Source organism: Salmo trutta, chromosome 20, assembly GCF_901001165.1.
Source record: "Salmo trutta chromosome 20, fSalTru1.1, whole genome shotgun sequence".
NCBI lineage: Eukaryota > Metazoa > Chordata > Actinopteri > Salmoniformes > Salmonidae > Salmo > Salmo trutta.
Window position 1 is genome coordinate 33,221,456 of NC_042976.1, and position 16,762 is coordinate 33,238,217.

A 16,762-nucleotide genomic window follows, 5' to 3' on the forward strand; every position below is an offset into this window, starting at 1 on the left:
TAAATAAATAAAAATAAATGAAGTACTTTTTTTTAAATTGAAAAATAAAAATTAAATTACATTTAAAAAAATAAATAAACATTCGGCAAATCGGTGTCCAAAAATACCGATTACCGGTTGTTATGAAAACTTGAAATCGGCCCTAATTAAATCGGCCATTCCGATTAATCGGTCGACCTCTAATCTAAACCACTGTGAAAGATCTTTTCGACAACCAGAAATAGTGTATTTTCAGTTGTGTGAAGCTATTATACAAAACCAAAAAGCAAAAAGATGCAAAAACAAAACTTAATTACAGGAAGCATAGAAATAGAGCACACAAACCAGATCTACTGCTTCTCAGACTTGCTTTCAATGACAGATCTATAACTCATATCTCTATGTGAATTTGGTTGGGCTTTAAGAAACTTTTGTGAAGGTTTGGTGTGGTATGGCTATTATTATTATCCAACTTTTTGGACCTGTGAAGGCCTTTAGCTTCTAAATTACATCAAACTCAACCGTTATATTTTCCAGTGATGAAGACATGGATGTCTCATGGTATGGTGGAGTACGCAAAATGGGTCAACTCTGAACACCTTCATCAACTAAATGTTTTGACATTCAGGTCCAAAAAGTCACTTTCTGATCACTTCTTCTACAGGAAAAAATGAATTCACTTCTTCCACGGGCAAAAAGTGACTGAATTCAACTGGATTTACCCTTGAAGTAATCCCTGTCCCTTCCTAAAAAGCCTCCTTTCCTTTCTTTACCTCCACTGAACTATGATGCACTTGGGTATAAAGACAAAGTTTTTTTTCACTCAGCAGACAAGTGAGTAAAAACATATTACAATATCAGGACACAGCCCTGTCACTTCCCTCCCTCCTAACTAGTACTGTGATGTTATTGTAAAATACTTCTGTAAGTTCCGCTGGAATCCAGAGAATTTCAAAAAATTATAAACATTCAAAATTCCGATCATGTCGGTGAAAAGCAATCAGACAGTGTGTGCCGTTATCTGTAATGAAGCGTTGAGGTTAGTGACCTGAAAAAGTGCTGCTGTCTGTCTGCATTAGCCTAGCATTCAGTTCAGCCTGGCTAGACAGACAGTAATGATTGTGTCTTCTTCACTGAAACTGAAAGTAGGGGGAGTAGGGGATTTCTGTCAGACTGTCTCAAGCATTATGATGGGAATTGGAAAAACGTTTAATCAATGTTAAAGGCCCAGTGCAGTCCAAAACTTGATTTTCCTATGTTTTATATATACACTATATTATACGAAAGTATGTGGACACCCCTTCAAATTAGTGGATTCGGCTACTTCTGGCACACCCCTTGCTGACAGGTGTATAAAATCGAGCACACAGCCATGCAATCTCCATAGACAAACATTGGCTGTAGAATGGCCTTACTGAAGAGCTCAGTGACTTTCAATGTGGCACCGTCATAGGATGCCCCCTTTCCAACAAGTTGGTTTGTCAAATTTCTGCTCTGCTCGAACTGTAAGTTCTGTTATTGTGAAGTGGAAACATCTAGGAGCAACAACGGTTCAGCCGCAAAGTGGTAGGCCACACAAGCTCACAAAACGGGACTGCCGAGTGCTGAAGTGCGTAGCACGTAAAAATCATCTGTCCTCGGTTGCAACACTCACTACCGAGTTCCAAACTGCCTCTTGAAGCAACGTCAACACAAGAACTGTTTGCGGGGGCTGCATGAAATGGGTTTCCATGGCCGAGCAGCCGCAAACAAGCCTAAGATCATGTGCAATGCCAAGCGTCGGCTGGAGTGGTGTAAAGCTCACCACCATTGGACTCTGGAGCGGTGGAAACGCGTTCTCTGGAGTGATGAATCACGCTTCACCACCTGGCAGTCCGATGGACGAATCTGGGTGGGGCGGATGCCAGGAGAACGCTACCTTCCCCAATGCAGTGCCAACTGTAAAGTTTGGTGGAGGGGGAATAATAGTCTGGGGCTGTTTCATGGTTCGGGCTAGGTTCCAGTGAAGGGAGATCTTAGTTCCAGTGAAGGGAGATCTCAACGCTACAGCATACAATGACATTCTAGACGATTCTGTGCTTCCAACTTGTGGCAACAGTTTGCGGAAGGCCCTTTCCTTTTTGAGCATGATAATGCCCCCCGTGCACAAAGTGAGGTCCATACAGAAATGGTTTGTTGAGATCAGTATTGAAGAACTTGACTGGCCTGCAAAGAGCCCTGACCTCAACCCCATCAAACACCTTTGGGATGAATTGGAACGTCAACTGCGAGCCTAATCGCCCAACAGCCTAATCGACCTCACTAATGCTTGTGGCTGGATGGAAGCAAAAAACATAATGGCTTCATTGAACATTTAAGTTCCTAATATGTTCCTAAGAGGGATGTGTGAACACGATGGAAGGAGCATTTTTCTTGTCACTACACACATAGAGCTGCAAGAGATCATGTTTTCATGGACTTGACATGAGGGATAAAGATTTCAGGAGCTAAATGTGAGAACACTGCACTAGTGTCTATGGGTAATTGTGCGTGCTAAAACTACCCTCTCAGCAGAATTCTCCCCTATCCCATCAGAAAAAAACTAAGAGAGGCTGTGCTTGACACATACAGTTGAAGTCGGAAGTTTACATACACTTAGGTTGGAGTCAATAAAACTTGTTTTTCAACCACTCCACAAATTTCTTGTCAACAAAATATAGTTTTGGCAAGTCGGTTAGGACATCTACTTTGTGCATGACAAGTCATTTTTCCAACAATTGTTTACAGACAAATTATTTCACTTATAATTCACTGTATCACAATTCCAGTGGGCCAGAAGTTTACATAGACTAAGTTGAGAAAATGATGTCATGGCTTTAGAAGCTTCTGGTGACATAATTTGAGTCAATTGGAGGTGTACCTGTGGATGTATTTCAAGGCCTACCTTCAAACTCAGTGCCTCTTTGCTTGCGAAAATCAAAAGAAAATCAGCCAAGACTTCAGAAAAAACATTGTAGACCTACACAAGTCTGGTTCATCCGTGGGAGCAATTTCCAAATGCCTGAAGGTACCACGTTCATCTGTACAAACAATAGTACGCAAGTATAAACACCATGGGACCACGCATCCGTCATACCTCTCAGGAAGGACACACATTCTGTCTCATAGAGATGAACGTACATTGGTGCGAAAAGTGCAAATCAATCCCAGAACAACAGCAAAGTACTTTGTGAAGATGCTGGAGGAAACAGGTACAAAAGTATCAATATCCACAGTAAAACGAGTCCAATATCGACATAACCTGAAAGGCCGCTCCGCAATGAAGAATCCACTGCTTTAAAACAACCATAAAAAGCCAGACTATGGTTTACAACTGCACAAGGGGACAAAGATCGTACTTTTTGGAGAAATGTCCTCTGGTCTGATGAAACAAAAATATAACTATTTGGCCATAATGACCATCGTTATATTTAGAGGAAAAAGGGGAAGGCATGCAAGCCGAAGAACACCATCCCGACCGTGAAGCACGGGGGTGGCATCATCATGTTGTGGGGGTGCTTCACTGCAGGAGGGACTGGTAAACTTTACAAAACAGATGGCATCATGAGGGAGGAAAATGATGTGGCTATATTGAAGCAACATCTCAAGACATCAGTCAGGAAGTTAAAGCTTGGTCGCAAATGGATCTTCCAAATGGACAATGACAAAGCATACTTCCAAAGTTGTGGCAAAATGTCTTAAAGACAACAATGTCAAAGTATTGGAGTGGCCATCACAAAGCACTGACCTCAATACCATAGAAAATTTGTGGGCAGAACTGAAAAAGTGTGTGCGAGCAAGGAGGCCTACAAACCTGACTCAGTTACACCAGCTCTGTTAGGAGGAATGGGCCAAAATTCACCCAACTTATTGTGGGAAGCGTGTGAAACACTACCCAAAACATTTGACCCATGTTAAACAATTTATAGGCAATGCTACCAAATACTAATTGAGTGTATGTAAACTTCTGACCCGCTGGGAATGTGTTGAAAGAAATTAAATCTGAAATAAATCACTCTACTATTATTCTGACATTTCACATTCTTAAAATAAAGTGGTAATCCTAACTGACCTAAGACAGGATTTAAATGTATTTGGCTAAGGTGTATGTAAACTTCCCGACTTCAACTGCAGTGTGGATGAAGGCCCCTTATAAAGGCCTGTGTGTTTGAGGATGTTGGGCCCCCGAGTGGCGCAGCGGTCTAAGGCACTGCATCTCAGTGCAAGAGGCGTCACCTGGTTCGATTCCAGGCTGCATCACATCTGGCCGTGATTGGGAGTCCCATAGGGCGGTGCACAATTGGCCCAATGTCGTCCGGGGTAGGCCATCATTGTAAATAAGATTTTTTTCTTAACTGACTTGCCTAGTTAATTATTTTTTTTATTTAACCTTTATTTAACAAATTCACCTGAAGTCTAGGCTAAGGGCCATATGTGACCCACCACCAAAATTCGGTACTATGCAGCAAGATTTTAAATGGTGTTTTTTTACTTTGGATAAAAGTAGAGACTCAAAGCTAGAAAAGTGTACATCATACACTGCAGTTGGGGAACAATGAGAAAGTAATTCTGCTTTGAAAGTTGATAAACTTGTGACCCCACTTTTGAGAAAATTAGCCTTGAATATTTTGGTACACCAACTGGAGAGCTCTTCTTTGTCTCCACCCATTCAGCGTTGTTCATACCCGCTTAAGCCTTAGCCCCACCCATCTCTTTAAGGATTCACATGAGAGGCCATGTGCTAAACAGAGTGAGAAGTGTAGTAAACAACCAAAGATTTCAAGACTAAAAGTGGTAAAAGTAGTAGCCTACAATAAGGAAAAACTCCAGATAAAAAAATATACTTTTTCTAGTCCTTGGCCTATATCCTAATACGACTTTGGTGCAGGTCATGTTGTTCTTCACATTACCATCTCTGGTAAACACACACTATATCAAATAAAATCGATGTTTATGTGTCACATGCACAGGATACAGAAGGTGTAAATGGTTACACGCATAGTGCAATATCAAAAACAAAGTGTCCAGAAAAATATTTGTTTTATATTTTATCATTATTAGATGATGCTTACCCAGACACACTTGTCTAAATTGATGGGTCATGTGAAGGAAATACTATAACCACCCTCCAGCCACATCTAGCTAAGTGGATGGGTCACTATTGTCTAGACTTGTACACGTGTTCATGAAATACAATAGATGGCTGTAATCACCCCCCCGACACACCTGGCTAACTTGATGGGTCATGTAATCACCTGGCAAAGTGAAACAATGAACCGGCATAATCCCAACTAACACTACTACCAATATAAACATTGTCATAGCTGTAGTATGAATCTGCAGGTATCTAAAGCTGACAAACTAGGTTCAATGTTAGCTAGCTATGTTAGCTAGATAACGCTCGCTAGCTAGCTAACAGTACGCTTTAACTTGCAATGAAAACGACTTTCACAAAATTAGAAACGTATAATATCTGAAAATGTTGCTAGACTCTTACCTCTATACATGGATGAATGCGTCACGGCAGACTGGAACCATTTAACTCTGTTTTGTTTGTAGCTACATCTTCTTTGGCCAGCATTGTGCCAAGTCACTCTGGTTCACACTGACCGTGGCGTGTGCAGAAAGTAGCCCACCACAACCTTTTCCAACTTATCTGTCGATAGTGCCTGCTAAATTCAGGGCATCAACATTCTTGAGAAAAGTAGTAAAACTTTTGTAGTTCTCGATGGCTAACGCTATATCTTTCAATGCCTAGCTTCTTGAAACGGGTCACATATTCAATCAAATCCAATATGGGCATGTTAATTGGGCATGCATGGCAAATAATAGATGCACAACACAAGAAATGTGCATTGTTATCAATGCAAGAGACGTTTGGTTTCTCTTAACTATCATGTGATTATCTGAACACTGTAGGGCCTCTGGATCCCAGTGCCAAAGAGCCTTGGGGCACCCTAGTGACATCCGTCAGCGAGCTGTTCACTGCTTTCCTGCTTTCAGCAAGGAATCTTAAATGCATTCAATGGGGGAAACAAGTCTGCTTTGAGTCATAATATTGTTGCTAACCTAATCGCCTACACTAATGCTAATGCAAATGGACTTCTGCTCTTCCATAACACTGTTTATACCAAGCTAACCTCTAACCCTCCACCTGGCACAGGAATTGCAGGAAATAAGCTTTAAAACCACAAGATAATTTTACATTTTACATTTACATTTAAGTCATTTAGCAGACGCTCTTATCCAGAGCGACTTACAAATTGGTGCATTCACCTTATGATATCCAGTGGAACAACCACTTTACAATAGTGCATCTAAATCTTTTAAGGGGGGGGGTTAGAAGGATTACTTTATCCTATCCCAGGTATTCCTTAAAGAGGTGGGGTTTCAGGTGTCTCCGGAAGGTGGTGATTGACTCCGCTGTCCTGGCGTCGTGAGGGAGCTTGTTCCACCATTGGGGTGCCAGAGCAGCGAACAGTTTGGACTGGGCTGAGCGGGAACCGTGCTTCCTCAGAGGTAGGGGGGCCAGCAGGCCAGAGGTGGATGATTATCTGAGCTACATGGAGAAATGTGTAGAATTGCACGAAATTGTCTTAAAAATGCAAAAATTCCTCTACACCGCTAAGATTGGGGCTACTAAACATCTCTCAAAAATGTAAGCCCACCACCTAAGCCCCTTTTTGATCCCCAAAAAATGTTGGTGTGTTTTATTTTAATTTTTAAAAAGTTTTTTTTTTTAAATGGGCGAGAGGTCAATTTTTAGGGGGATTCTTGCACTGAAATTATATTGAATTCTGCTTATATAATCACACTATACCACAAAAAACAGATTCATGTCCATAGGGGGAGTAGCAGGGGGAGGGTGGAGCAGTAGCTGACTAGTGGTGGCTATTCAGCAGCCTGATGGTCTGAGGGTAGAAACTATTGGCCAGTCCATGATGCTCCTGTACTGCCTGTGTCAGAGTGATTGAAGTGGGGAGAACAGGGCATGGCTTGGGTCCCTGATGATCTTCTTAGCCTCCCTGCGACACCTGGTGTTGAAGATGTCCTGTAGGGCAGGCAGTGTGCACCCAATGGTGCGTTCAGCTGCAGCATAAAGTTCAAATGCCGAGACTCCGAGATCATTGAGTGCTTTTGAAATCTGTAGCCTATCTCTGCTGCGCTGTACCAGCACAATGGACAGCGTCCTACAGCAAGGCCACTTTTGGTAATGAATACGTGACCCGTTTCAAGAAGCTAGGCATATGTCACAAGTCACTATTTCAACCCAGCCCAGCCCAGCTCCATCAAGCCTCTTATCCATCTCTGCATGGGCAGCTTCAATGGAGACTGAATAAGAAGTAATATGCTCCTCTCAATGGATCAGTGCACTCACAGGCCTGCCTACAGTCTCACTGTATATTTAACAATGTCCTCACTGTGGATTTAACCATGGGGCTTGTCCTTTACCACACAGTGAAGTGGGTCTACTTTAAAATGAATAGAGTGAATTACTGTCCATTTGCATTACCTTAGTCAGGGACTCAGGCAGGCTTAATAAAAAGCCAATATGTAATCACTGTGCAGGGTGTGGGCACGAGTGTGACACGAGTGGGGAAGTGTGTGTTAATGGTAGGAAGTGTGTTTTAATGGTCTGTCAGTCCTGCCCTCGGGCCCGACTCCACAAGGGGCTAAAGGGTGCTTACTCCCTCAGTTCAAACGTGAGCCCCCTCAGTTTTTTGTCCCTATATAAAAATAGCAAAAAAGTGACATTGATTGAGTGACAGGCTGGCACAACACCCGTCTCTGGATTACATCTTCAAACTAAGGGCAACCATGGCATTTAATTTAGTCAGAAAGTTGTTTTTATTGCAAGTTAAAGCGCACTGCCAGCTTGTTATCTAATGTTGATCTATATGTTAATTTTATTCATATCTTAGAAATCTATTTGCATTGCTAGTTATAGCCTAATGTTAGATAGCTAGATAACATTGAAACTAATGGGTTACCTTTAGCTACCTGCAGACTAATGCATGGTGGCTAGCTATGACAATCAGTTTGTATTGCTAGTAGTATGGGTTGGGATTATGGTTCCTTGTTTAGCTAGCTAACTACATGTCTAGACAAAAGACTCCACTATGCAAGTAACCATTTCCCTGTACCGTTTACACCTTCTATATCCTGTGCATGTGACAAATAAACTTTGACTTTATATAGTGTGTGTTTACCAGAGACGGTAATGTGAAGACAAACATGTCCTGCACCTAGGTCAGATTAGAATATATGCCAAGGACTACATCAAGTGTACTTTTAGCTAATACTTTCAACACTTTTAGTCTTGAAATATTTTGTTGTTTACTACAGTACTTTACTCTGTTTAGCACATGGCCTCACATATGAATTCTTAAAGAGATGGGCGGTGCTAAGGCTTAAGAGGGTGTGAATGATGCTAAAAGTGGTAGCCTAGTTATTCATGCATGCAAACAAAAATGCTGAGTAGTAGTTTGGCTTAGAATACTGACACAACTGCGAATGTGAAGGAATGAATGAGAACAGAACAAAACAGCGGTACCAAGTAGTAGTCCTAGTAAACTAAATATCAGATCGATAAAGGCATGACACAATCTATATGTAGGCTAGTTACATTGTTTATTGTTAAACGCAGTAAACAAAAAGGAGAATGGAGATCCAAACAGCCTACAGCCTACTACAGTGAGATGCAGCCATGCACAGCTGCTTGCCAAATAAACAAGCCTATAAAGGCAAACATGGAAAATCATTCAGCTCGCTCATGAGTTCAACAACATGTTGTGATACGGCACAATACACTTATGTGAATCAAATTCGAACCACCTAATTAATTAAGCAATGCCAGCCTACCATAAACACGCTTCGAAGACGTACAGAAACTAAAACCAATAGGCTATCAAATAAACCATAATTGAATGTATCTATTTCTATGATGAAACATACGTACATATGTAGCTACACCCAGGGACATCATTTGGGTTCTTCATTGGAATTATACTGAATTCTGCTTATATCACACTATACCACAATAAACATAAAAGTTCAAATGCTTTTGACCATGAAGTGACAGGTTCAAGGGCAAGAAATCGCCACTGCGCTCTATTAGCACCATGGACAGCACCCTACACACTAAAGCAAGATTTTCATAATAAACAACCAGCTAGATTGTTTCAATCTTACCTTTTCAAAAGAGTTGCAGCCTCCTTGATGCTCTGTGGAAATTCCTGAGTAATCAATCACTCCATTTTCCCTGAGATCTTCTTGTAAGATCCCTCTCAAATGCCAGTTGGACTAGTTGAGCTTTCCTCGGGTGTAGCATGCTTCTTCTGTACTGACTGAACACGTTTGTCAAAGTGGAAAATGAGTTCTCGCATGTAGCTGTGGACGCCCCAAAAGTCAGTCCATGTTTCAGTGCAGTAAGCACGGTCGGCATAGAGGAGAGAGTTTCAGAGAATTGTTGCAGCATATCAAGTGGGGTCCATTTGTCCTCATCGGAGCCAGAGCGGGTGAGCGACACCAATTTCAGCTTCCACCAAATCTATTTTGCTTAGATCCAGCAATGGTTTCACCTTTTTCACATCTGGAAAGTCATGGCTCTCGGGGTCAAGGGCACACATGGCCTACACCAGTTGGCTGTTGTGTTCGCTGAATCGTTCTGACATTTCACCGATGACAGCATCCAAGAACAGTCTCTAAGGCTCTTTGCGTGATGCGTGCATAGCAAATCCTTTGGTACTATCAACAGCATTCTTCCAGTTAGAACAGCCAGCTTGGGTGAAGGCCTTGTCTGCGTTAGCATTGGGAAACACAGAACTTTCGACATTGGGAAACAAAATGCTGCATCAGCAGTAAACAAGTATTCCAGTCACTCTCTAACTATGAACCAGTTGTTATTAAATGAACGTATTTGGACAGAAAACCTGTGGCTAGGGTAGGTTTTAACCTGGGCTGGCTCCTCTGTTCCAACATCATCATGAACAGTCGGAGATGGAGGCGGCTGTGGAGCCATTATCCTGCCGGCGCTTGTGGAAGGGTGGGTAGGCTCTGCACACACAGCATCATCGCTGCTGGGCTTGGCGGCAGCCTCAGTGGTTTGATGCTGCTGCTGTTGCTCGTCGCTCTCCTTTATTTGGGTACTTTGGCAAAGTTCATTTCTGATATCCATCGTGGCAGATTAGCTGGTTTGAGCTAGCTAAATAGGCTAAGGCTAATAACACGAACACTTTTTACAGTTAGCCAAGAAGCTAACTAAACTCGGTAGTGGCGGGGTGTGAGGCAGAGTTGAGTGAAGCAGCTTCAACGGTAAACTTCACAGCGCGGGCCTGCCCTTATAAATCAAAATATTACAGGTGGGGGCATATCACGTTATTCACTTTTCCAACCACAGAGATGAGTAGCACCCCCCCCCCTGCTTTTTATGGAAACCCAAAGGAGTCATACCTATGTGTGTCACAGAGGCGTGCCCTGTCCATTGTGCTGACACACTCAATCATGTAAACTCTTTTAGCTTTTTTATTGAACTAGGCAAGTAGGTTAAGAACAAATGATTATTTACAATGACGGCCTACTTGCAAAGCCCCCCCGGCAAAACCCTCCCCTAACCCGGACGGCGCTGGGCCAATTGTGCGCCGCCCTATGGGACTCCTGATCATGGCCGGTTGTGATACAGCCCAGGATCGAACCCGGGTCTGTAGTGACACCTCTAGCACTGCGATGCAGTGCCTTAGACCACTGTGCCACTCGGGAGTCCTTAAATAGGGACATAAAACTAAAACTGAGTGGGCTCAAGTTGAACTGAGAGGGTAAGCCCCCTTTAGCCCCTTGTGGAGTCGGGCCCGAGGGCAGGACTGGCAGGCTATTGTAAGGCCACACACACACACTCCTGCCTCCCATTACACACACTTCCCCACTCGTGTCACACTCGTGCCCACACCCTGCACAGTGATTACATATTGGCTTTTTATTAAGCCTGCCTGAGTCCCTGACTAAGGTAATGCAAATGGACAGTAATTCTCTCTATTCATTTTAAAGTAGACCCACTTTATTGTGCGGTAAAGGACAAGCCCCATTGTTAAATCCACAGTGAGGACATTGTTAAATATACAGTGAGACTGTAGGCAGGCCTGTGAGTGCATTGATCCATTGAGAGGAGTATATTACTTCCTATTCAGTCTCCATTGAAGCTGCCCATGCAGAGATGGATAAGAGGCTTGATGGAGCTGGGCTGGGTTGAACTACACTGGATTATAGTTTACTGTACGAGGCCTGAGACTACTGCATGGCCTACTGACTACTGTCTCTTTGTCTCTCTCTGTGTGTGTGTGTGTGTGTGTGTGTGTGTGTGTGTGTGTGTGTGTGTGTGTGTGTGTGTGAGACAGAGAAAAAGAGAGAGTGTGTAGCATGTAGGCAACAGCAACACTTGTAAACAAAGGCTGTTCTAATGGAATAAGGCTGAGGTCCAAACAGCAGGATAGGCAGAACTGTACGCAGCTCTTATTCTATAGTCCATATTGACACTGACACCATCTGCCTGAGCTGTCATATGCAACTGGCCCACCCACGACCAGACACACTCACACACACCATGCAACAATATTCAAGTAGCACTAGGCTTATATCATTACAGAGCACTAATTATGGCCCCTCACTACACAACCCACACATGTGCACGCTCACACACACACACCCATCCATTGTTCTGAGTTGATCAGAGGCCTGATGATAAAAGAGAGGAGCCTGAAGGTAGAGCACATCTCAAAGTTAAACTATTGGACTTCTTCCGGCTACAAAATCCCAACACATCTCCCTTTCCCTCCCTCCCATCTTCCTTCTTCATCTCCCATTCCCCTGCAGTCTTGGGAACAGAGTGAATCAATATAACAGCAACATGCCACATGCACACACAAACGTGCACGCTCACATACAAACACCAACACACTCGCTGACAGACAGACAGGATTTGTGCCTGAGGTCAGTGTTCTAAAATTGAGAGCTTAGGCCTAAATCCCGCTCACACACACACACGTGCCAAAATCTCGTTCACACACATACTCTGGGACAGCACACTGCAAAAACCCTACTCTTCCCCACACAGTCCAACGTTAAGCCGACCTATATATAGGCCTATATTATCACTGTGCATCTAGCCTCGACATTAAACCCTGACGATCTGGACCATTAGGCTTTTAAAGTGACGCCTTTGCAAACCACTGTGTTGTTGTTTGGTAGGGTTTCCCCATTCCCTTTGTCTTTTCTCACAGGATCAAATCAACAGTCTACTTCACCGCTCCGTTAAACAAAACTCTGTAGTCTACTAGGAACCAAAGACTGATGGTGCTTATTCAAATGTTGTTCAAGTGTTGTAAACCACACTGGAATTGACAGAAACAAAATGAGTGTGTCTATGAGTGCAGCCAACAGCGGAGATTTGAAGTGTTCGACTTTACTATTGTAGTCCTGTCTCTTTCAATATCTGTTCTGACCGATCGGCTGTTGGGCTGGATTGGGACTAGGCTGGTATGATAGCAGCTGCCGCGAAACACAGATCGTGGATCAGATAACGCTATCCCCAATCCTGACCTTAACCATCAGGAGTAAAATGCTTAACTGACCATCTACCAGTGTCTAGGGGAAACTTCATCCTACAAATGTTTGTTTTATGTGTGTGTACCTAACTCCTCCGGATGTATGGTATCAAGTACAGAGAGAGGTATTTTGTCGGTCAGTGTCTTTTACATTTCTCACACAGGTTTCAGGCCTGCCTAAACATGTTACAGTAGGCCCAGTGCCCAGTCAGTACACACTAGGGTTGGGCGTTATACCGTAAGCCGGGTATTTTGAAATACCCTCTGTATGACTTTTCCAATACCGTCTTTGACGTTATTTTTACTTTTTACAGAAATACCTGCAGTCAACTTGTGCACTAGGTAATACATAAAGTAGATTGCTTTCAACATTTCGCCTGTTAGATTATTTTTCATTATGAAGCTTTCCGTTACTAGTTTCCCAAAACAGATGTTTGAGCCAGTCACATGTGGGGTTTTTTTACAAAGAGGGACAACAAGCAAAACAGGAGCTTTGTGAGGTGAGTCACTCCTGCAGTGAGGTGATCAAGTTACATTTGTCTGAAATTCACTACTAATGTTTGCCAGCTATATATCGTATAACCATTAAGTTAACTATCTAAGATGTGTATAATAAACTCTCTACAGCTAGGTTTTTCTAACATAAGTGGCTAATGTTAGCTCGCAAGATCAAGCTTTTTCGTAACAGCAGCAGAGACAATCCCCTCCTGGATAAAGATCCTGCTGTCTAATATATGTTTTGTGCATGGTGCAAACGGCGTTTTTATATACTTGCATTTACCTTGCATCCGCTATGGGGATTCTTTAGTACTTGTTAGCTTGTTGTTAGCATACCGGTAAGTGACATTTTTTTTTTGGAAGGGGGGGGTTACTTTTGGGGGAAAAATGCACCCCTTGTGTGCAATACCGGTAATAATGTATAACCCAGGATGGCACAGTCACAGTATGAAGGTATGGAAATCTGGATATCGCCCAACCCTAAAACACACAATGTTAGTACACACAACACACACACACAGTCAGTACACACACACACACACACAGTGGCCACTGTCAACAAAGCCAACCCAGCCCTGATCCCTTCAATATGATGATTAATGTGTTTCTGCCTTTGGTTTTACACCTGATTTTCAAGACCTGATTTTCAGGGAGAGGCTCTTGCTAACTGCCTGAAAACCTACTATCCAATGTACTAAATCTAATGCACGGATAGCCTTCTGTATAGTGTATTTTTTGAACAAGCGCGTTGCTGTTGTTTAGAGTAATATAAAATTCCCTTTCCAATTGTGTAATTACACTCAACCTAATGACTATGTAATTACAGTGCAACTATTATGCAAATGCTAGAGTGGAGTAGCCTACATCTAAACAGGCCACCAAGGCCATGATTGACTATACAGACTGAGAGGGTTGTAATGCATTGGGACTTGAAGCCTGCCGAATCCCTATTCATTCACCATAATCATCATTCTGATGTGTCATCATCATCCTAGACTGAGAGAATCAGACCCATACAGCGGCTGTGGTGGAGGCTCACTTACAACATGTAGAATAGAATAAAGAACATAGAAAAGACATGTGCTGTCACTGCAGGAAAAAAGTATTCACCCACAACATAAGGAGGAAGATAAATTCATCCACAGAGAAGTAATCATGCATTTTCATTGGCTCTGAAATAATTGGATTTCCTGGGAGTGACCAAATGAGGAAAGATTCTATTGTCACATTTGCATGTAGCCTAGTCACAACTGCAAGTGACAATATGAAGATAGCCTTTTAGTACATGACACATTGATTGCACATGACTCATGCGATTGTCTCATACCTATAAGAAATCACAGGCCATGACTTATCTGACATTGCTAATAGAGGAATGTGTAACATGGGAGACTTGCATCTTGTACAGGAGATTGAAGGCTATGAATTCAAATCTGTAACTCGGACGTGGTAATATGCACTACAGCTCAGCTGTCATGACCGATACAGGGTGTGTGTTCACTCTCCACCACACCATGATGAACTGTGAAGTGTCTCCCGTGCATGTTGTCACTCACACAGAGAGAGAGAGAGAGAGAGAGAGAGAGAGAGAATACTCTAGACAGGGGACACATTCGAGGAGATACAATGTAACCGCATCGTGTAATAAAAGGCAACAAACATTACACGTACTTTCCAATGACCTCACACAGCTCGTACACATCTTCAAACAGTACGTCGTCGTCCGCCATGGTCCAGCGAGGCTGGGGAAATAATTCCCCCCAAATCCGTCCTGAAACGTATGTTCCAAAGCAAATAACCACAACAAACGGACGTTTTTGTGAATACAAACTGCTCTGCTCTCTGTAGCCTAGGCTACTTGAAGCGTAGACTAATCACCAAGGAGTTGGGAATAAAGCTTCCCCAATTCCAATGGGTTAGAAAAATATTTTTTCCACAAAACGCTGCGCAGCTGCGGTGGTTCGACTACGGTGCGAAGCTTCAAGGCAACGTGAGTTTTTCAATAATCCCGTTGTCGGTCTCCGGTTCTGCCTCACCTTGCCCAAGTTTCCCGGTTTCCTACTTAGGCTACTCCTCCTCGAAGCCTACGGTGGTATTGTAAAACGTTATAATGAACAACTCGAGTCGCGTGCCCCCGTCCGCTGATCCACGTTCGTCAACCGTCCAGAACGCACGTAGGCTCCAACCCGCTGCTTAAACCACAGCTATACTCTGTGTATCTTGCAGAGTTCAACAAAACGAACTATTTACTCAAAATACTGTTTAATCTAAATAACACATACGAGTAGCCTAGCTACATTCTTCACATCCCAAAATAGGTGAAAAGGTTAGTTTCGTCCCCCTTGAAAACCGCGCATGGTACCCGTGCACACGCGACTTGATCGGGAAGGTAAAACTATTAACTGAAAATGGGCTTCAGGGGCGTGCTCTAATCCTCTCTCTCTCTCTCTCTCTCTTTTGCTTTATCGTTGCTCAAATGTTCCTCTCTTCCTTCGTCGCTCCTCGTCCAGAATAACCAAGCTCCTCCCACCCAAGGTTATAAAACTGCCCCGCCATCCACCATTATGGTTCCGCAGGAGCGGCTGCGTTCCTGGATCCCACAATTGAAACACACGGTGCTTGAGCCAAGATGACGTGGCGGGAGCGCCTTTGTGGTGGTTTTCGAGTCGCAGTTTCCTGATTCACTTTTAATAAACAATAAATCACAACAAGGTGTACCTTTTCAATGTGCAAATGACACCCCAGCATGCACACGTAGGCATTTAAACCTGCAATATGTAACTTTTTGGGCGACGCATCCAAATAGACATAGAAACGTGAGTTATAGATCTGTCATTCTCATTGAAAGCAAGTCTAAGAAGCAGTAGAGCTGTTCTATGAGCACTATTTCTATGCTTTCTATGCTTAAATTACGTTTTTGTGTCTTTTACTTTCGGTTTTGTACACCAGCTTCAAACAGCTGAAAATAAATATTTTTGCTTATGGAAAATATATTTCACATATTTTAGATGGTACAATGATTCTCTAAAGAATACTTGTCACATTAACTGAAATTAGGCAACCTATTTGAATTTTAGCTACCAGTAAATGGCAGAGCAATTTCTGCATAGTGCACCCTTAAAGCCCCGCTTATTAATTATTTAACTCAAACAGAACTCATTCTGTGCTATTGAATGGCAGTAGTGGTGTGTGGGTAAAGTCTCTGAGGAAGGCAAGCCAGGAAAAAAGCCATATTACAACCTATGTGTTGTGATAATTGCGTTGTTTGCTCTATAACTGTTAGTTAATATGCCTTGAGACCGTGATATATAGGCCTAAGGCTGAGACAATAAGAAGACAGTGGCAGAATAAATTCAACCACACCTTTGTTTCATCACAAAACCGGAGAGCAACATCTGTCCGGTGGAGTCCACAAAGCATATTGCATGTTACAAACAGTTACATAACCTACAGCATGGTCAATCAAGTTAATGTTTCTGACATTTTTGGACTACTAAACCCCTATTGATTTAGAACCACGGAGAGTTACAGCAAGTCGCAAAGAAAACAGGAGCTGCCTCCACTATTCCAGCACCATTTGAACTTCAACATTTCAACATTATCAAATCACCCATGTTTAGTCTAATACTGTGACAACTAAAAGATACCACAAACAATTCAGTCCAATCAAA

At 42.7% G+C, this 16,762-nt stretch overlaps 1 protein-coding gene across 14 annotated transcripts in view; it reads right to left on the reverse strand.

The window, feature by feature from the left end:
- The window catches only part of LOC115155914 (peripheral plasma membrane protein CASK), a 210,463-nt gene extending 194,736 nt beyond the window's left edge, over positions 1–15,727 (reverse strand). For 8 of the 14 annotated variants that reach the window (XM_029702986.1, XM_029702988.1, XM_029702985.1 and 5 more), the window contains exon 1: positions 14,763–15,726. In XM_029702986.1, the coding sequence (XP_029558846.1) occupies positions 14,763–14,821 (59 nt within the window). In that variant the 5' untranslated portion in view covers positions 14,822–15,726. Of the gene's footprint in view, positions 1–14,762 lie in introns of all 14 variants that reach the window. The other 6 variants (XM_029702993.1, XM_029702990.1, XM_029702992.1 and 3 more) reach the window with 2 other exon arrangements.
- Between the last annotated feature and the right edge of the window lie 1,035 nt (positions 15,728–16,762).